At 41.1% G+C, this 21,977-nt stretch overlaps 1 protein-coding gene across 4 annotated transcripts in view; it reads right to left on the bottom strand.

Moving 5' to 3' along the window:
- pcdh10 (protocadherin 10) overlaps positions 1-21,349 on the bottom strand; it is a 70,066-nt gene extending 48,717 nt beyond the window's left edge. The window contains exons 1-4 of one of the 4 annotated variants that reach the window (XM_033020761.1): positions 18,251-21,349; positions 17,445-17,503; positions 17,222-17,328; positions 4,007-6,015 (exon numbers count right to left, since the gene is read on the bottom strand). In XM_033020761.1, coding sequence (XP_032876652.1) covers positions 5,921-6,015; positions 17,222-17,328; positions 17,445-17,503; positions 18,251-20,731 — 2,742 coding nt within the window. In that variant the 5' untranslated portion in view covers positions 20,732-21,349 and the 3' untranslated portion in view covers positions 4,007-5,920. Of the gene's footprint in view, positions 1-4,006; positions 6,016-17,221; positions 17,329-17,444; positions 17,504-18,250 lie in introns of those variants that run through there. The other 3 variants (XM_033020770.1, XM_033020742.1, XM_033020752.1) reach the window with 3 other exon arrangements.
- Between the last annotated feature and the right edge of the window lie 628 nt (positions 21,350-21,977).

The raw sequence follows: 21,977 nt of genomic DNA, 5'->3' as shown, positions 1-21,977 counted from the left end.
TTTCCATTTTGTGACTAATATTTGAACACTTTTTCTCCAACAGAATATAAAAACACTAAAAGCACTAAAAAAATGTGCAGTATAATTGAAATGAAAATTCAAGCCCTTTTTTGACCACTGTTGGTGACATCAAATCTGACTACTTGCATTAGTAAGTTATGATCAATATCTACCACAAGATCACAAATGGTTTAAATATAAAACATCGAAGGCCCGAATGGCCTACTCCTGCACCTATTTTCTATGTTTCTATTACACTTAAATCTTCAGGTAGTTTGAACTGAATTGGATAATGAACATGTTATATGATCATTTTGTTGACCTTAACAATTTACATTTATATATGTTACACATATAAAACCACACATCACTATATCTCACAGATGTGTGAAGAAAAGATAAATAGTAAAATACCTGGAGAAATTCAGCGGGTCAGGCAGCATCTCTGGAGAAAAAGGATGGTTGACGTTTTGGGTCGAGACCCTTCTTGGGACAGAAACATCACCCATCCTTTTGCTCAAGAGATGCTGTCTGACCCGCTGAGTTTCTCCAGCACTTTGTGTCTATCTTTGATATAAACTAGCAACTGCAGTTCTTTGTTTCTATATATATTCCTACCTTTGTAGCTAATTCATTCATTCAACCTGGTACTGGATACTACAAGGCCTTGGACTACAAAGAGTAAAGATCAGCCAGAATGCCAGTTTTAGTTACTATCCAGTTATGCTTACAGTTTTTTTGCATGTTTACATTAGATAAAGTGACGTCTTAACTGGATAATTCTGTTCTTTAAATGTGAACCAAAACATTTAGTTAGCCGATACATCACAACGTCAATCTAGAATAAACCAATACTTTTTCCAGTGTCCAATAGGAATTGTAACCACATTTCAGTGTTCCCCTACATCCTCTTCAGTTTTATCCATCTAGCAAAAAAGTTGGCAATTCACAGAAGAGTATTATCTCAGGTACAGACAGTTCTCCACAAATTAGCTCAATGAGTCAAGTCCAGCCTATATTTGGCCCTCCTTACTCAAACATGTTGAAATGTATGTAAATTGGAATCAAAGATCACCCCTTATTTATTTGAGCACTCCTTCTCTATGCGTTAAAAAACAAAAAAACACACATCTTATGATTATGGAGTTATCCATCGCTAAAGTCTGCATGTGTGTACACAGTAGTCAGTGATCAAAATTGAAAATCTTTGCCTGACTTTTCACCTCTTTGCAGGAATTTACTGTACACAGAATGGGTGCTGTGAGTCCTAGACCTATAAAATTTAAAAGTGCGTCTTTGCAATGAAGCATTTTTGAATATTCTAATGAGAAGGTAAAAAGTGTTACTTAAATTAAAGCTTTATCTTTAGCCCAGAAGCACTGAGACTATAGAAATTGAAGAACTATTTCAAACACACCAGCTGAGATCAGCTAATCCATGCTCGAAAATTTGATGTTCTCTATTATTTTGGTTTTGATGGTTGGTGTGTTCAGGCGGTTCACAGCTCTGTACCAAATGGGATGCATAATCATCATCATGTGTGGCCTTAAACAGGAAAGTGAGCTGCAGAATCCAAACTCCTGCTTAGGCTGAGATCTCGACCCAGCTCAGCACACACACCATTAGACTTGGGATGAATTAGATTTTTATAAATTAATTCTGAATCACATGATGCATCTACATTGTGATTCGAATTATGACTTCTAACCTGTATTACATCTATTATGCATTCTGTCTTCGATTTAAGACATCGATGTCCTGAAAATTTGGGAACCTCCTTTCTTTAAATACATCTCTCAGAACACAGCACAGTAAGCTTTAAAAGTACAAAGTAACTTTATTAGCTTAACAGCTTTGACTTGACAAAAAAGCATAGAAACAGTGCAAGATTAGTCTCAATTATTGGTGTGGATTTCCACTAAACACACAATATAAGGAACAACGTGGTAAAGGGAGGAAGTAAATGTGTGGATACATGAAAGGTTATGTATTTCTATTTTTATCTCAAATGTCATTTTTTTTCATTAGGTTCACCTGCACCATACAACATGTTTCAAGGACAAGGGACCATAAAAGCTCCCAATTGAATGCTTGATCCAGTCACTGGGAGGCAAACAATAGTAACCAGTGATTTAGATTTGGATATTAGCTCCTTGCAGGTTAATTGTGGAGCATTTGGGATTTTACCAGGTTCCTACCTCATTTCTTAGTCACTATTTTCAATGGCATAAATTATTTCTCTTGAGGTTATATGTTCTCCAGTTCAATGAAAAAAAATAAAGGTATGCTTTTAGAACAGCATCAGGCAGCAAGTGGTGATCTTTGAAGGCATGTAAACTATCCAGTGCAAACCAGAATATAATTGATCTTGCTGAATATGTGAAAGCATTTTTAATGCAGTCCATAGTATTGCTTTGTTGCTAAGGACCGTGTGAACGTGAAGGATAATATGAAGAGTGTTGATTTGGTTGTAAACAAACCAGCTACATTAAAATTATTGGCAGCTTGTGGACATGGTCAATAGTGAGATTACTGCCTTCATCCTTTTTACTGAAATGTCATCCGTCCAAGCTCCAAAGAGGACTCTTTGTCAAAGGATTTCAGTAGAAGAAAGGGAATTACATTTTTAAAATAAAGCGTCAGAATACAAATCTCAAGCCATTGAGATCACATTACAGGTTTTTACATGAAAGTATGCACACCTATAATTACCGTTTGCATTAATTCTCACATGTAATCCTACAGTTACTTCCTCCTTTGCTGCCTTGGTCTATATAGTAACTTATACAGGCTATTTAACTCAACATTTACCATATCCTTTGGTTATATTACAGTAATAACATTTAACTCTATTTACTATTCCCTTTAGGTACTTTACAATGAAAGTCCTGTCATTTTGTACACGGAAAATCAAGAACAGTTGCATTTTCTCAATGAAGCAGGGTTAGACATGTCTGGTAATTGGACCAGGGTGGAGAGACAACATCCTGCTCCAATTTTCCAATTGCACATTTGGTCCTTATCACATATATATTTTCAGTAAATACTGACCGAAAACTCATCACTCTTTAATTACACCCACAAGGGAAGCGGTACAACTACAAGAATTATTTTGAAACGAAGAAGTTGATAATATTATAGGAAAACTCTTCTCAAAAACCGAGTGAAGATCCACTGGAGGTTTAAGAATAAGAAGGGGTTTTTATAAAGAAGAATTGCAAAGGGTGTTCCTACTCGCCAGCAAGTCCAGAAAATTAGTTAATTTACAGTATATCCAATTGGGAATGTAGAAGAAATCTCTTGACTCTGGGATTTAGTAGAACACAGTTATCACCACCATAGGATATAATGGAAAACAAGTAGGATACATACATTCAAGAGAAGACAACGTAAACATGTGAAGGGGAAAATAAGGAAATCTCAATGGGTGTGATATAAAGTAGGTTTGTGTGGACTGTGAGCACATTCACAGACCTTTTAGCTTAAATAACCAGTTTCAATGTTATAATTACTTCATAATACTCTGTAGTTTAACATTTTATGTTCTAAGAGCCATTTCCAATATAAATGTGGTATACAGCAATCTAAAAGAATTCTGCACAGACATCAAATCTTTAATATATTATTGATTCAGCCTAATGTTCCAGTACTTTACATTGACAGTCCTGAACTTAACAAATCTTTATGCTTTGTCAAAAATTTAGACCAACAGAAGTGAAGAAAATGCAGCGGAAAAAACCTGGTTTGCTCTAACATGGAGCTTTCTCTCAAATGACACTGCTCGCTATCAAAAACATTTTGACCCAAATTTTACAAATGTACACTCATTTTATACATAAAGGTGGAAAATGCATAAATTTGCTATTTAAACAAAATGACTATAGATGGAAAACTTTACCCATATAATTCATAAAAATATGAATAATAACTTATAACTGTTCCAGAGAAGGATTTATTTCAATACATATGGAAATGTATGCAGTAGCTTTTGTTTTAGTTGCTCCAGATTCTTGAAGATTAAAACTGTTGCCTTTTTCTAAAATCTACACATCCTTCAGAGGTTTGGAGTTGGATTCTGACTTTGACCTTCAGTACATTCATAGTTTGATAGCAACTTTAACTGATACTCGGTATCTGTAGCACCCTTAAAAACCATTGTATATCACTGTAATTCCTAAAGGAACTAACAGCATCTATTGACAGATTGTAACACTGCAACAAAATGTCATAATAATTAATAATACTATAATAATACAATTCTAAAAATTGTCAATACTTTTCTAGTTTGTGTTCAAATATCTTATTAATTAAATAAGACTAATACTAATTATCAATAGTGATTTCCCTTGACTTTTCTCATCTTTTTAATTTAATATTGACAAATCAACATTTAAAAAAATCATTGGGAGTTTCACATAATAGATCATATTCATATTTTGGAACAACTCACTCAAAAAATCCGACCACAATAGTATATCTTCATGAGATGAAATGATCTGATCTGATACCATTAATACTACATTTTTCCCCTTGGTTTGTTGTTGCAACATAGAACTGGGTGAGGCATAAAATATAGGCACTTCACCCCAGACACCTGGGTTCAATCCAACCCAGATTAAGAGAGAAAAACTACTCTGGCTGCAAGAATCCACACAATTATTGTATGCAATTTCTAACAATCCACAGTGAGCAACAACCCACAGAAGAAAACTGTACTAATTTGGCAATCATATTCAGAGAAATGCAAAAGATAAAAAAGCTTTGATTTGATGATGAGTGATTGCTTTTCAAAGTTGAAGTTAATGCATGCCGTTGATGACTGGAAGGTGATCACTTGCCTTTCATTATGGTGAACTTGATCTGTGATAACACAATAGAGTGCCCAAAAGCAAACTGTTCCATTCCCAAGTATAAGCTGTGCTTGCTTTGTAGCAAAAGTCACACATGGGTTGACTTCCTCCTTCCTAAATTGGTAACGCTGTTGCCCAGTGTCTTACAAAGAAAATGCCAGCCTTGACTCTTGGTGAGTGGTAAATGCTGAATGAGATTATCTCAATCAGAAGACCAAAGTGAGCATTCCAACTGGCATAAGCAAAGCTGAGCTTTAAAGGTTAACTAAATCAGATAGCATTCCTCAATTGATTGTTATCCCATAACAGTAATAAGGTATGTTGTGGGAACTTTAGGAAAGGACATTATCGGTCTCAGGTCTGATATCCTCCCATGCTCAAACAGTCTCTCTCCTGTTATTTGCAGTCAAGGCTCACACACAGAGTAACCAGCATGGTGAGACACCAGTAGCAGTTAATTCCACTTCAGCATCTGAGAGTAGTTCAATTCATAGGCAGGAATTGGAGATTTTGAAGAGGACAAGCAAAAAATATAAAAAGGATGAACAAAAGATCCAGTAGTTGGCAAATTGTATCACTGTCTCACTAATAATACTGTGTGTACAACCTGAATTGTAAGTCCCCAATGTTTCATTTTATATGCTAGAAATATGATCGTCTTGTGAGAGCTTCTTCTGCATCTCTTGGTTGGGGTAATCACTCCTTTGATAATATTCGTTCCATTGGACGATATAAATAACCTTAAGAGGACTCCATTGTAAAACCGTAAGGAACCTTTCAGTTTAAATAGGGTGATGCTGTCCTTTATAGATACCAATGACAGCTCAAGCAGCTTTCACGCTTCATCCCCAACCAAAGTTTCACTTGTTCCAAGTCCCAGGACAGCCTGTCACTCGAAATCAGTTGCCTCAGTTGGTTAAGCTTCCTCAGTTCTTGACCAGACCCCTAGAGGAAGCGCAATGTGGAAGTGAGGGTTTCCATTCTCTGGGAGGGTGTGTGGAGGGAGGGGAATGAGGGAGAAGTGTCATTGTCCAACGCACCCTTCTCAAATCGCACCTCCTGCCAGCCGCTCACAGAGCTGCATTGATGGCAGTCGTGGAGAAGTCTGCATCCTGGACCGTCCTGCTCTCCCCCAGATGGAGGAGGATGCATCTCGGTGAACGGCCTACAAGGGGAGAAAGACAGGAAAAAGATGGAAAGAACATTTTAAATAACTGGGGGCACCTTATTATTGGGATCAATTTTTTTTTTTTAAATCACAGTGGAATTCACTAATCAATGCTCATTAAAGTTAAGTCTTCAGAGGCACAACCAAAGAAGACGGATATGCTCACTGGTAGATCGGAATTGACGATTGTTTACTTTTAAGGCATTTCGAGAAAACGATGGAAGTAGTCAATTTGAGACAATGTAAGTGTTTCTGTGGCTTTATTGGTGCATTTTGATTTGTTTTTGTTTATTAAGATTTTAAAAATTGGTGGTGACTGTATCATTGACAGACTTCACAGGAGGGACTGATGTTTCCTGACAACGTAAGGAAATTGCAATGACATGCATGCAGTTGCTGTGACAGAATGTTCTAACATGCTGATGTTATTCAGCTGTAATTCACTGTGTGAAATTTACTCCAAGAGGAGTACAAAGACATAATAAATATGTTTTGTGCACTTTCCAAGTGCTAGAATCTAGCTTAGTTCATTTTTAATAATAGACAATCCATTTACAAAGTGACAGCAAATGAATATAGTGATATAAAATATACATCCATACAGGTATTCCGCCATTTTGTGTATCCCGCTGTGTATTTCCATTGTCATGGCAGATCTTTGTCAAATAGATCTCCAGCAGTTTGGAGCTACAAGAAACAGAACTTGATATAATTATCAAGTCAGGTCTTCATAAGAACTACTATGAAGCAATTTAACCATTTAATGACTTTAACCATTAAAGTTTAACCACTAACCATTAAACCACTTTAATCACAATGACACCTCTCCCTCTTTCACTGCCCTCCACTTACCCTCCCAAAGACTGGAATCCCTCACTTCCACATTAAATTTAACTCATTTGCCAAATGAGTAAAAAATGTATCATAACAAAAACTATATTTTAAAATATGAAAAATCTTGTCAAAAAGCACTTCTGATTACCGACATGGTCAGGCAATTGCCATTCAGAAATATTTTAAAATAATAACAAAACACAATTTGACTGTATCAGGCATCTCCTGACAATGAGAAATGAAAATTATGATTAAGATTCAATACCTACAGAAAGGTTTGCCGTCAAACAAAAGTGATCACACCTAGGGTGATCATAACATTGATCCATTTTTCCTGCCAAATTATGAGTTTAATACAAGTATAGGAAATGAACAGATGTATGTAATATAATTTCACACCAACTAAAGTGGTTCTGTCACCAAACCACCAGTGCTCATGCAACTGAAGCGCCTAGAGCCATGTAATTAAGCCGAGCTCTCTATTTACAACCTGCCTCTTCTCTCCTTGGGGACATCTGCTGAAGAGATTTATCAAGCACAATAAAAAATAAACTCCATGCCTACAGAAGCAGGTGAAGCACTTACTCCGCTTACAACCACGTTTCAGATATCACAGATGTGTTACCAAAAACAAGGACAGTGGCACCAGGAAAAAGGCTTGATGAAGAAATGAAGCCATGAAAACTGAGCCATGCTACCATATGGCTTACGGGTGCAAGGAAAATAGATGACAGCAGGCAACTCTGCAGATCGAAGAGTTTTGTTACTGGAATGCATCCTTTCAATTATAAAATTTACACTTTCTTAGTGCCTAATAAGTTGTTCATCATATGGAGGCATAGAGGTCAAATATCTGTATTATACAAAGGGAAGTTGTCTGGGAAAATAGCTGAAGTATAATCTGAAAGGCAAGTAGTAAAAGTGATACTACATAGCTTGTAAGTTACCAAATTTCATAGAATATAATTGTGGAGTTAAATATTGTAGACAAAATTCATTACCTGGAGCAGATTTTTTTTTTTTGGAGAGATCTGCAAGTGAAACTAACCCACACGAATCAAATTAAAAAAACAAAAAAAATCACCAAGGATAATGCTAAAAGTCACTGATTAAAGAATAGGTATACCTGAAATTCCTGTGGGAAAACAATTATGGAGGGCCAAATACAAACCAAATAAAAAAATGAATAGAATTTGAGTGTCATTTTTGGAAATATACCATTGCCAATGGGGGGGGGGGGGGGGGGGGTTATTGGGGGGGGGGGGGGGGGGGGGGGGGGGGGGGGGGGGGGGGGATTATTCTCTTTACTCATTTTTCATTTCAAACAATTTGCATATTCAACAGGTGGACAGCAAGTCTATGACTGCTGTTTGCCCGTGGCAAAAATATATGTAAAGTAATCTAATGGTAGATGTATGAATGTGGCCTAAAGTCTGTGAAATTAATGAGCGAGCAGTAGACTTTGTCTTGGAGAGAGCTATGCTATTTAGTTTCTGATAGTGGTTAGTATAGACAGTTCTGTTTTATCCAATTAATGCAGCTCAAAATAACAATGAACACTGGGTCTGCATCATTCCACAATACCATCTGAACCAGAAACATTCAATACCCAAATCAACATGAACTTTTAAGAACATGCATTCCCAATAGAAATATAGTGATTATGTTATCTGTGTGACATTCTGTCTGTAATGTATTGATCAGTATATAATGCTGTACACAATTCTTCCATCTACTCTTCTTGGTTTACATAATATTACATTTACAGACTGACAACTTTATGCTCAAAATTCAACAAAAATTATCACTATTTCTTTATCACTCCTTCCTTTCTCATTCAAGGAAAGTACATTTATACCATTGACAAAGAAGCTGTTTGGATTCAGTCAGCACAGCAATCAAAGAAAATTCAAAGAAAATCCAGAATAGCATCATTAGCTCAACAAAATGGACTGGCCGATTAGAACATTTATTTGGCTACATGGAATGGACTGGTGTGATTTTTATCACTTTAGCAATACTGGATGAGATTGTCCCACAATTTGTACCAGCAAGTGGACATTATTCCACACTTCAACATGGATGGCATGTTTATATTCAAAGTGTAGTTGTTCACAATGTTCACCGTATATAACATAGTACCTCCTCTGCAGAAGAAAATTAAATACATCAGGAGAAAAAGGAAAATAATAATAAAGAAGAAAGGGAGAATGAAAGCACCCGTGTGGGATAAAAAAGCAAAACCAGCTCTGCTATTTGTTTTCATTGTTGCTAAGCTCCCCCTGGCTATTAATATCAGTGAAGCCCTGTTAGACCTAAGGATGTAATAAGGGACATTTGCTTTAATGAAAAAAGCATATAAATCTGCAGCCCAGTAACAAAGCGTTGAGGTTTTAAAATTAATATATAAAATCTTTAAAGTAAAATTAAGTGTACTTTTCCAATTATAAAATACCACATTTAAGAACAGTTTAGAAAGAAATTCTTGAAATTCTTATCATTCTTAAAAATAAATATTTTTAGCTAACTTTTTCAAACTGTATTACTTTATATTGCATGTTAATTAGTGATAATTATTTTGCAGAATTCAATCCAGAAGCCCAGAATGTATGGTGTGTCAAAAAAGGCACAAACTATGATTTTATGCAGCAATGTCCTTAAATTGATTTACTGTTGAATATTTTCATAAGATCCATTTCTTTCAAATTATCATTACGTCTTCATACTGCAATCTATTTTTAACTGCTGCCATATTAAAGTCAATGTTTGAATGCAACTCATTACCATTGTCTTCTAGGACAGGGAACTGCCCTCTGTAGGGGTGTAAGAAGGAACTGCAGATGCTGGTTTAAACCAAAGATAGACACAAATAGCTGGAGTAGCTCAGCGGAACAGGCAGCATCTCAGAGAGTAGGAATGTGTGACATTTTGGATCGAGACCTTTCTTCTAGGTGATCTCCACAGAATAAAGTATTTTGTGCATTTTAAAAAGACAAATAAACTCTAAGAATCACCCAACATGCTATGTTTAAGCCACAGATAGAGACTGGAGAATTTATGGAAAAATAAATCATAATTCATTAGAGTATTCCCCATCCCTTTGGGTTTATGCACATATCTGATATCACTGGGTGATGTTGTTTTCTTTTAAGGTACTCTGTCTATTGTACCACTGTGTATTTATAAACATCACTACATACTGTATAGCATTTTTAATGAGAAACTTAAATCTGACTGACCGACTCAATACCACAAGCTGTTATCATCATTAATAATTACAATTATTTTCAGCAAAACATATTTAAGTATAAATTCTCTACATTTCTGTTTGATACAGAGACAGGTGCCATTGAGACACAGGGAAATGCAGACACTAGAATTATCAGCAAAATACATAATGCTGGAGTAACCACATGGGTCAGGGAGCGGTCTGTGTAGGGAATGGGTGGGCAATGTTTCAGATTGGAACCCTTCGTCAGACTGATTGTGGTAATATGAACAAAGCTGGAAGAGAGTGGTGGGGGCAGGACAAAGCCTGGCAAGTGAGAGGTTGATACAGGTGAGGATGGTTTGATTGACAGATGGACGGTTCGTGACAAAGGGTAGAAGAAGCAAAAGCATGTCAGATAAAGAGAGAAGAGTGCAATCTAATAGCAGAGAGGGGGGTATAGGTGGATGGGGGAAGAGGGAAAGGGGGAGAGGGGAAAGGGGGAGAGGGGAAATGGGAGGGGGAGGGAGAAAAGGAGGGAGGAAAGGAGGAAGGAAGGGGGAGGGGGGAGCGGGAAGGGGGAAGGGGGAATGGGGGGGGGGGGGGGATAGTGGGACCGATGTGCACTTGCTACTGCATGCTCTATTTGGTTGTCTATGAATATACATATGGTTTCTTAAAGCGAGTTGTAATCCAAGAGGTCTTCCATAAAGAGAGCGATTGGCAGTGATATTTTGATTCGTTCATTTTTCATGATGTATGTGTCAATGATAAGATGAGCATTTATTGCCCTCCCCTTCCCTCCATTGACCTTGTGGAGATCTCCCTCCAAACTGCTGCAATCATTCTGCTGGAAGTTCCAGGACATAGACCCAATAACAAAGTAGCAGTAACATATATTACGAATACTCATACCACTGGGCTGTAATCTGCCCAAGCGAAATATAAGATACTGTTCCTCCAATTTGCATTTAATCTCACTCTGACAATAGAGAAGACCAAGGACAGAATGGTCTGTGCAGAAATGGGAAGGAGAATTAAAATGCCCAGCAACTGGGAGATCAGGTTGGTTCACAGCTTATATAGGAGCCCAGTGGTATAAATATTGATTTATCTCACTTCAGGATGCCCCAGCATTCCCTCTCTCTATATCCCTCCCCACCTAAGTCGCACTAGCATCTCCTTTTCAATGGTCTGTTTCCTTTATCATCGGTACTTATTTGCATATCTTTCATTCATTGTTCTTTATCTCTCTACATCATCTTCTATATCTCTTGTTTCCTTTATCCCTAACCAGTCTGAAGAAGGGTCTCAACCCGAAAAGTCACCCATTCCTTCTCTCAAGAGATGCAGCCTGTCCTGCTGAGTTACTCCAGCTTTTTGTGTCTATCTTCGGTTTAAACACGCATCTGCAGTTCCTTTTTACACATATATTACCAAGTCAGGAAAGAGTGTGACTTAGAGGTGAACCCAGAGTTGGTGATTTTCCTGTGCAGCTGCTTCCTTTATTGGTGGTAGAAGTCCTAGTTTTGGAGCTGTTTCAAAGTAACCTACACTGGTCCCAATTTGTACATAGTACACATGATAGTCTTGATGAAAGCGGCAGAGGGACTTAATGCGTATTGCGGTAGATGGAGTCGCAATCATGTGCTTGAATGTTACTAAGCTACTTTTTTTTCCGAAGTGCATGTTTTCTTGGAGTAAATGAAGGGCATTCTGTCACGCTCCTGCTATCCCTGTGTTTTGGGCGAGTAACCAAATCATCCAGGTTCTGACTTGCTCTTGAAGGCCGTCTTTGTGCGTCTGGTTTTGGTGGCCAACCCAGAGACAATGGCTTGCCAATATTTGCAGAGCCTAATCCATTTGGATAAAGTGAAAGCTGAAAGAGCATTCACGCCTTTTCACTTTAGTATGTCACACATGTACATGCATAAGTGGATTAAACCCACACTGGTACACATGGCATCGTTTAACTTGAAATGGGGATATGTACAAGATGCCAATCAATTTCATGGTGTAGCAGAAAACAACAAGACAGCAAAGGTCAGAAAGCACATCATTTATACCAAATTGACATACAAAGCCTTCAAATGCCTGCGTGGCCAAATGCCTTTGCACTGATGCAGTTGTTTAGTGGAGTACGAACCAGATCAGTGGCAATACTGGGACTCAGAAGTTCTGAAGGAAGAAACCGAGTATAGAAGAATATAGGAGAATTCACACACTATTTGCAATGCACCGGCAGTGTTTGTTAAACCAGCAGAGAACATCACGAGACCCGATTATTTCATCTTTGCCGGCGTAGCGCCAGTTAACTAACTAGTGTGAGGTCGTAACGCGCCGAGGAAAGGAAACGTTGGGGCTCTTATCGTAGATTAATCTTGCTTCAAAATGACTTTTTATATATGTTAAATTAAAGAAGCTCGTGCGATGCAAATGCAGCGCTTCGATCACAGCCCCACATCAGTAATTGCTATGCAGAGGTCTGAAAGCAAATTACTGATCAGTGGACTGTTGCAGACTGCGGACGTGAACTGGAAACCGGATCGCCAGGCGCGAATCCTTTAATGGGAAATGAAAAGACTGTCGACGTACACGGTTTTGGCGGGGACTGGGGAATCTCCGGTCATTTGGTTTTGAATTTTATTTAGGAGCTCGTCAAACAATGTAAAGCAAGTCGACGTCGGGCTGCTATTTAAAATGCAACGCTCAGGCACGGTGACATTTACTAAAACTGTTCCAAGTTGACATATGTGTTCAAGAAGGAACTGCAGATGCTGGAAGATCGAAGGTACACAAAAATGCTGGAGAAACTCAGCGGGTGCAGCAGCATCTATGGAGCGAAGGAAATAGGCGACGTTTCGGGCCAAGTTGACTTATGTTTACCCTACAAAAGCCGACTGCTAGTCAATCGCTGCGACGCGGTCTTTTTGCAATCCTGGCCTCTTTTCGCTGCAATTTGTAAAGTTGACAAATGGCCACTGACTTCTAAAATAAATAAACGCAATTTTCTGCTCTGAAAGGCAATTGCAGTCGGCGGGGTGGCGTTGGGGGTTGGGTGCACTCTCTAGTCTGCTCAGCACTGTCTGTACTATATGTGAGTGTGCCTCTGAATAGCTTTGAAAGGAGTGCATTCTGTTCTGTTGCCTGGTTCCTCAAACCTTTTTTTTTGTTCACTGTTGTCCAGTGGGCTTTGTATTTTTTCGTGTTTTGCCTTCCAGATTTTTGTTTAACCAGCTCAGAACATTCACATAAATTAACCAGTAGATCAAGTCTTGTCACTTCCGGGTTGGTTAACCATAATTTTATGCCCCATTTGATATAGGTTCTTGCTTTCGGACCCAATTACATTTAGGGCTCGTTTATATCATCTTTATTTCAAAGTTGACATGCGATATATATCCTGATATCTTTATATATTTAAATTAATAATACATTTAATGATCTCGATATATTAGGATTTGCCCTTCACAGGTCAATAATCCAGCAATGATAGTTTATGAAACCTTTGAATGTTGACAGACATCAAAGCAAAGACGTGCGTAAAGATTTAACGCACCTTTCTTTCAGGGATCAGGAATTCAGTAAGCTTTCTCATCCATTTTACCCAAATGTCACCGTCGTCGACGTGACGTCCCCCCCCCCCTCCCCCCCTCTTCCTCCCTTGCATTTAGGCAGTATACAATAGAAACATAATTACGAGTCGTGCGATGCTTCCTAACTTTTTCTGATATCAAATTCTCCAATGAGTGGTAATAATGTTTCTTGTTTACTCTGCCATTTTGGTGAACTTCAATACTGAAGACTAATCTCGAGGAATCCCACAGTAGACGATTTGTGAGTAGACACAAAATGCTGGAGTAACTCGGCGGGAAAGACAGCATCTCTGGAGCGAAGGAATGGGTGACGTTTCGGGTCGAGACCCTTCTGTTCAGGCACCATAGTCTGAAGAAGGGTCTCGTCCTGAAACGTCGCCCATTCATTCTCTCCAGAGATGCTTCCTGTCCCGCCGAGTTACACCAGCATTCTGTGTCGTCTTTCCTAAACAATTGTAAGTGTTCTTTATGGACACATGTAGCAAATACCTATTTTTTCCCCCTTGTATTACTTGTTTGTGAGAACATAAAAGCTATTATAGATGAGGAGTACGAGTTATTTATTGTATCTCCAGCTGCCACCTAGATCAAGCACAAATGCCCGGTCTTGAGAAAAAACTGATTCTTTGCTTGGACTTTTCCCATTTATCCCTATCTATGTGTATCCCTATTTAATCGCACTGTGTTCTAGATCTAAGGGTTATCGCTTTAAATGCATAAATCGCGACTGTAGTGTGCTAAACCAGGAGATTCCGAGCTTTTATCGGCCACGACATTAACAAAAAATGAATTAAATAATGACGAGACGAGGGCTTGTAACGTTGCTGTGTATAATTTACGGAATATTATGAACGGAGGGTGGGCATTTTCAATTTGTCACCCAGCTTCCTTACCTCTGCCTCGGGTGGCAATGATCCCCAGCACTTCTAGAACAGAAAAATATAGCACGACCTTCGGCCCACGAGGTCAGTGCTGAATATGATGCAGGTTAAATTAATCTCCTCTGTCGGCACATGACTCACCCCCCCCCCCCCTCATATCCATGTACACATCTAAAAGTATTTTAAACGCCACTGCCTTATTTGCCTTCGCTATCTCCATCGCCACCCCCTGAACAAACTCACACCGCACATCTTCTTTAAACGTTGTCACTCTCACTTGGTGTAATAAACATTTCCACCCCGAGAAGAGGTTCTCACTGTCTACGCCTTCCATAATCACTTCTATTAGCAATGATACATTTCCTTTGTTTGGCAACAAAAATTCAAAAGTTACTATGAGTAAGTAATCAAATGCATGAGAATTAGTTCAAACGGTAATTGGGAATTTGGCTTCTGTGAACTTGGCAAATAAAACTATTTTCATTCCACTGCAAAAGTTGTATTTTTAAATTCGTATTAACTACGCTGGGTATGTTCTATATCTTGGTGTGCTGTAGTTGACCCACTTCTGTTGCACGTAATGTCGTAACCAATACCCATTGCGTTTCTTGGCTCCTGCATCCACCCATCCCCACCCTGTATTTTGCCTCATCTTTGGCGATGGGTTATTCGAAGTTCCAACACACTAGATTTCTAACCTCAAATACTTTACCGACACTCAATAACACTGTCAAAAATGTAGACGCTGGAAATCTAAAAAAAAAAAAAATAATTCTGCAATGGATCTTTCCAGTTTTTTTTCACTTTGTATCAAAGTAAAGTTCATATATTTAACAAATCTATTGATCAACTAGTCTAATCTTCCCATTTTGCCTGATGGTGGCTTGCATAGGTCTTTCTCAAATGCAAATGCACAACGTTGCATTTCAGTGGATGGTTTGGCACCAACATTTAAATATCCAAGGTCACTTGATAGAATGTGTTTCAGTAAATTCTTATAGCAGTACTAAGGATCAATATAATGGAGAAATGGGGACTATGAAAGAAACTTAAGAAAGAAATACCATTATTCGCATCAGATAATCGCAATAACGCCAAGAATATATACACTTTTCCCAAATATTTGCATTGCATTAGATGGAAATTTTTGTCCCTAAGCACTTCGTCATTGGAAGATACTGGGACAAAGATTGGGACGTGTAAAGCAGAAGATCCCATGTTTTCAAGCAAGCTAGTTATAGACATCCCAGTGCCATTAAGGTCGTCTATCCATCTGAAGGGGCGATGGTGTAAATCTGTTCCAGATATTCAACGTTTCGACATTTACACAATAAGACATTGAAATACGCAGATTTGAAATTGTTGCGAAATAAACGTATATGATCCAAACTGTCTCCTGCTAAATAAAACAGTTTTCAACTCCCTTAATCCGGTTGCAGTTAACGTTGATCTGATTTCCAGAAACACTTGCCAATCTAATGAAGGTCACTTAAGTATTTCAAAGTTTTGTCATTTTTATTACTGCTGGGTTTAAATTTTGGTCGCTGATGGACATTGGCATCTGACTCACTCACCGGGTCACATTGTTTGTACCTCATTTTCTTCTGCAACCGTTTTTATTCCTAATTCTAGATGATACTCTGTATAGTTGAGAGTTATGTTAACCTTTGAATTGTAATTTCCTTACTACAAAGAGCATGAATGCTGTAAAGCTTTGCATTACTGCCATCTTCTGTGGTGTCGGTGTATTTAATAACCCTCCATTTTGAAAGAGAAATAGGATGATGTACAAAAGAAAAACACATTCACCAACAACACGATCACAACTATTCAGACCACAAAGTTTGTCAGTCTTTCAATCAGGAGGTTGAGAACTATATGAAGTGGAACAAGGGTTATTTAATCCCTTCGGCAATAACAGATGCTCAAATATCTGACAAGGCCTTCTGCTTTGTTCACTTATAAATTCCCTGACACTTCTATCATTTCTTTCCAAATTCCAACACATCCAACAATGATGGACATAAATGCCAGTGCTAGGTCTCGTTTATGAAGGCATATTCATCAACAACAGGATAAATAAAGGAGTCATTGAGCGACTGCTAGTGTCAAACGTGTTTTCCATAATGAACAGTAGCGCATGGGTCGGATGAAACCAATCCATGACCAGAAAGAAGAGGGGGAATTAAACTTTGTTCAAGGGCAGCTTGTACACGGGATACATTACAAAGAAACAGGATTCACCGTAACACTTTGAGCGCTTAATAATGTCACGCCCCTTGTACCATCTAACTCAACAGCACATCACACAATTCGTTCAAAGCCCATGACTCAACAATAATTTGCATGAAACACCACACCATGAGGTGAAATTCGAGCCTCCGAGTTAACTGCACAGTATTCTTAATTGAATCCTACCACATGTGCATTCTGCGCTGACAAGCCCATTTGTTCACGTATTTGAACAGTTTGGTGAATTACTGAGACACCCAACATAGACAAAAGGAAGCGTGAATGAAACACTATAGCTCGCAACTTAAATAAAACAGTAAACCGAAGGCGTCCGTATCGTATTACATTTTCTATTCAGTGTGCAAAAGGTATGCATTTCTTTCGCTTTCCCCCACTCTCTCAAACACGGTAAGGGAAAAAAACAAATTGGAACATTATTTTAGCAGGCTTACCAGTGTTGTGAGCTCGGTTGGTAGCATCGTGGTCACTGTCGCCTTGTTCGCTGTCACCGTGACCACTGTCCTTTGAACTCACGATATCCGCTTCCTGGAAAGCAGAACTGAAAAAAAGCAAAAAGCATGCCAGTATTATCACCTGACGCCGAACATCAATAGAACTGTGCTGTCTTGGCAATAATGAAAACTGGCGAGCGTTTTAGATTAGTGAGTTTCTTACCTGTTAACTCGGCGGGGTCTGTCCACAAGAAAATTGAGTTCGGTCCGCTGGTGTTTTGTCTGAAGGTGGGATAAAACATTGAGTCAACATTCGTGACAGAACATGCAGATAAATGTACCATTCTGTGGGCAAATATTAGGAAGGAATCGGACCAGAGTTTTAGTTGCAGATGTCTCAGAGATTCAAAACGTTAATTACCATTGCTCATATAACATTGGAGCTCATAATGACCATGCAATTTCAGAGCTGAAAATAGTTCTCAGCTCCAAGTAGCGAAGGAACGAGGCTGAATGAATCAAGTTCAAACCACATGGTAATTTAAATAAACTGAACATTAAAACAGTATTTTAGACCTGTGGCCCCTGAAAATGCTTAGTGATTTCTTGTGCCTCTGTCGTTTCATCTGGTACAGTACGTCTGAAAGTATTAAGGACTTGATATCCAGAGGTGTTAAGAATGGACAAGAATGTAAAAAAAAAACCGTTTCAATTCTCCGACAGTTAATAACTAGATAATGTTTCTAGTTTACTGGTCGACATATTACATAAAAAACAGTCATTCCTTTTTTACTCTCTAATCTGGTGCCGGAAGTCACGGATTATTTAATCAAATCACAGTAGACAATTGGTGCCGTTTGGCTGCATTTACAACATTTCACATTATGACGCCCGTCCTTGCTCTAAAGACAGCGCAGCATCCGAAAATAACCGCACACGGCTTTCAGCTGAGAAAAACTAAGTTAGCAGATCTAGATTTATGAGCTTGGGGGAGCTAGCGATGTAGAGTAGATGCGGTAGACGCCTTACCTCGTTTGATAATATACTCCCATTGGAAATGATGTCAGGCTGCTGGTCGGTGTACCCTGTAATAATGGCCCCGCAGGGGTTGTGTTCAGCGTCTGTACTCCTGACCGGGCTACACGGTTTCAAGAACATGAGATCTGTTTTGGCCGATTCTGGAGTCAGGCAAACTTGGTAACAGTAATTCTGACTATGGTGTCCAAAGCCCCCTTCCTCCACCGACACTTGAGCCGCGTTGGTGTTGGTGGTCTGCACCAGCATGATGTCCGACTTGCTGAGCTTCTTCTTCCTGTTCCTCGCCTGGCGGCAGCAGGCGCAACACTCGCTGGCCAGGCAGCTGTAGATGTTCACCTTTTTGTCCTTCTGGCAGCGGATGGCCAACACGATCATGGCTAGCAGGAATACGAAGGACACCGAGCCCAGGGCAATAATCAAGATCAGGGTCAAATCCAGCGAGTTTTCTTTCGGGCTACCAGCTCGGTTGCCCCGTTCACCCTGTCGGTCCACGGGACTGTTCACTACAGCCACAAGGATGGTGGCCGTAGCTGACAGGGGCGGTTGTCCATGGTCCCTGACCTCGATCAGGAGCTCGTACGGGGCGCTGGGGGCCTTCTTGTTGGCGGGTAACCTCCTGACGGTCTTGAGCTCTCCACTTCTCCAATCCATCCTGAAGAGACCCAGCTCGTTACCCTTGGCAATGTAATAGGTAAGCCGAGCGTTGTCACCATCGTCCGCGTCCACTGCCACCAGTCTGGCTACCAGGTAGCCCGGCTCAGCCGAGCGGGGCACCATCTCTTTGGCGCTGCCGTTCCTCGACACGGGCGATACGATAGACGGCGCGTTGTCGTTCTGGTCCACTATGATGATGTTAATGGTGGTGTTACTGATTAGAGGAGGGTTTCCTGCGTCTCTGGCCTGCACCGTGAAACTGAACTCCTTCAGCTGCTCGTAGTCGAAAGAGCGCAAGGCGTACAGATAGCCATTCTCGGAGTTTATGGAAACGTAAGTAAAGACCGACATACCCTGTATATCGCACTCTAATATGGAGTAAGAGATGTACGCATTCTGCCCCAAGTCGGGGTCTACGGCAGTCACTGCGTAAATATAAGCCCCTGGAACATTATTCTCTGAAACGTGCACGTCGTAGGAAGATCGGGAGAAGCGGGGTGCATTATCGTTCTCGTCCGCCACTTGCACCTTGATGGACTTGCTGGACGCCAGAGGGGGCGACCCCCGGTCCTTCGCCATGATGGTCACAGTGTATGAGTCGGTGATCTCTCGGTCCAGCGGCCCGTCGGTCACGATGGTGTAGTAATTCTTGAAGGAGGGCTTCAATTTGAAAGGCACCTGTCCCAAGATCTCGCACTGGAGCTGCCCGTTGTCACCCGAGTCGCGGTCGGTGACACTCAGCAAGGCGACCACGGTGCCCAAGGTTGCGCTCTCGTTCACAGAGTCGGAAACGGTGCTGAAACTGATCTCAGGCGCGTTGTCGTTCACGTCGGTAACTTTCACCAGCACTTTGCAGTGAGCCGGCACCGCGTTGGGTCCCAGGTCCTTCGCTTGGACGAACAGCTGGTACAGGCTGCTCTCCTCGTAATCGATGGTCCCCTTCACCTCGATCCAGCCAGTCCTGGGCTCGATGCTGAACAGCTCCTTCACCCTGGGCGAGACGTGGTTGCTGAACGAGTACACCACCTCGCCGTTTTTGCCTTCGTCGCGGTCGGTGGCGTTGAGCTGAATGACTAGGGTGCCGACGGGCGCGTTTTCGGACAGGCTCACCGTGTAGACGGACTGTTCGAAGACGGGCACGTTGTCATTGGAGTCCAGTACCTTGATGCTGAGCAGTGCGGTGCCGGTGCGCTGGGGCATACCCCCGTCCACTGCCGTCAGCACATAGCGGTGGAGAGCCTGCTGCTCCCGGTCCAGGTTCTTCTCCAACACCAGCTCGGCGAACTTGTTGCCGTCTCCTTGGGTCTGCACGTCGAGGTAAAAGTAGCTATTGGGGGTGATCTCGTAGGTGCTAAGCGAGTTGGTGCCCACGTCCGGGTCGAACGCGCTCTCCAGCGGCAGCCGAGTGCCAGCACCGGCGCTCTCCGATATCTCCACCGTGATGTCCGCCTCCGGGAAACTCGGCGGGTTGTCGTTAATATCCACGATCTCGATCTCCACACGGAAAAGTTCCAGCGGGTTCTCCAGGAAGACCTCGATGTGCAGCATGCAGATGGGGCTCTGCTTACAGATCTGCTCGCGGTCGATCTTCTCGTTGACGAAGAGCACCCCGTTCTCCAGGTTCACCTCCAGGTGCGGGGTCCGGGAGCTCGGCACCGTCTGGAACCTGCGGGCCGCCAGCTTGGTCACGTCCAAGCCCAAATCCTCGGCGATATTCCCCACGAACGTGCCATGTTCCTGCTCCTCGGGAACGGAATAACGGATCTGACAGGCAACGCGATCGATCAGGATGCAAAGCAAAAAGAATAGGAAGGTCATGTCCAAAGCCCAAACCGATCGGCGTCCCTTATTAGGTTGAATAACGATGTTTCCTTTTGTTCGGGAGGAGAAAAAAACAACAAATATTACTAATTACTCTCCACTTCGCGCTCCGTCTTGATTTTCTTCTCCATCACATTTCTCCGCAAACGCCAGCTACGTGAAGCCGACTCGTCGCATCCGAAGCGTGAACTTCTTTTGCCTTTTTAATGAGTGAAATAGTCGTTTGATCTCCCACTGCTCAGTAGTGGCCTGGAAGAAGCGAATCCCGCGGGCATTGGTTTAACAGCGAACCCTTTGACACAGCGGCCGGTCATATCCTCGGTGCAAAACGCGAACAACTGGGTCTGGAGTTTATCGTCTAACACTTTCTAGAGTTCTGCTCGCTAATCCGAACTTCACGAGTGTTTTATATATATATATATATATACATATATAGATAGACATATATATATATTCCTTTTCGTCCTTTTGTTTGTGCGTGTGTTCCTGCCTGCTGCCGTTAGCTTTCCCTGCTCCCCGCGGCTGCAGTCCCTGGTTCCTGTGCTCTTGCCTCTACTGACAGATTGCAGCTCTCTGGGCTCAGCGCTCTGCTTTTGCGTAGCGCCTACATTGGGCCAACCAATGGTCACAGTGGCCAGCCGGAGCTGCGCTGTAACTGGCTGGCAACGGGGCACCTAGCTGTCGTGCGTCAGGCAGCGCGGAGCCAGTAAACGGCAGAGCGGGCGTGTCGGATCGGCTCGGTTTCACTCTCCGAGCCGCGCAAATAACGTTACAATCCCCGGACTTGCTCTGAGTTAGTGCAATGCACTCGCACAGGTGCTTGTTATAATCAGATCACACCAAACCCACAAAGGGATAGTCCAGCCACTGTGAATTTAAGGCTTTCTGAACTCATCTCACATTCTCCCTCCTCTCCATAACAATATTGCTTTATTCTAATTGCATCTTTCAGCAGAGTTTCCGCAGACACGCAAGCCATTGCCATATATGTAATCATAACAAATCATAGCAGCAGTGTATTTAGTTACCGATTTGCTTCATCGTGAAGGAAATGTGAAAGCCAAATCCAACAGCGCCAGTGCCGACAGTTAGTCAGTGCAAGCTACTAGACGCTGTTCATTACAACGCCGTGCCGATCATTTCCGCAAAACGATGCACTTTTTAGCTTGAATATGCGGCACACCGCTAACCGAAGCGGCATGTTGTGGAGTATCTAGTTGTATGTCAGGGTCCCGTGACACGT

Source organism: Amblyraja radiata, chromosome 1, assembly GCF_010909765.2.
Source record: "Amblyraja radiata isolate CabotCenter1 chromosome 1, sAmbRad1.1.pri, whole genome shotgun sequence".
Taxonomy (NCBI): Eukaryota; Metazoa; Chordata; class Chondrichthyes; order Rajiformes; family Rajidae; genus Amblyraja; species Amblyraja radiata.
This window is presented reverse-complemented; position numbering and strand designations above follow the sequence as displayed.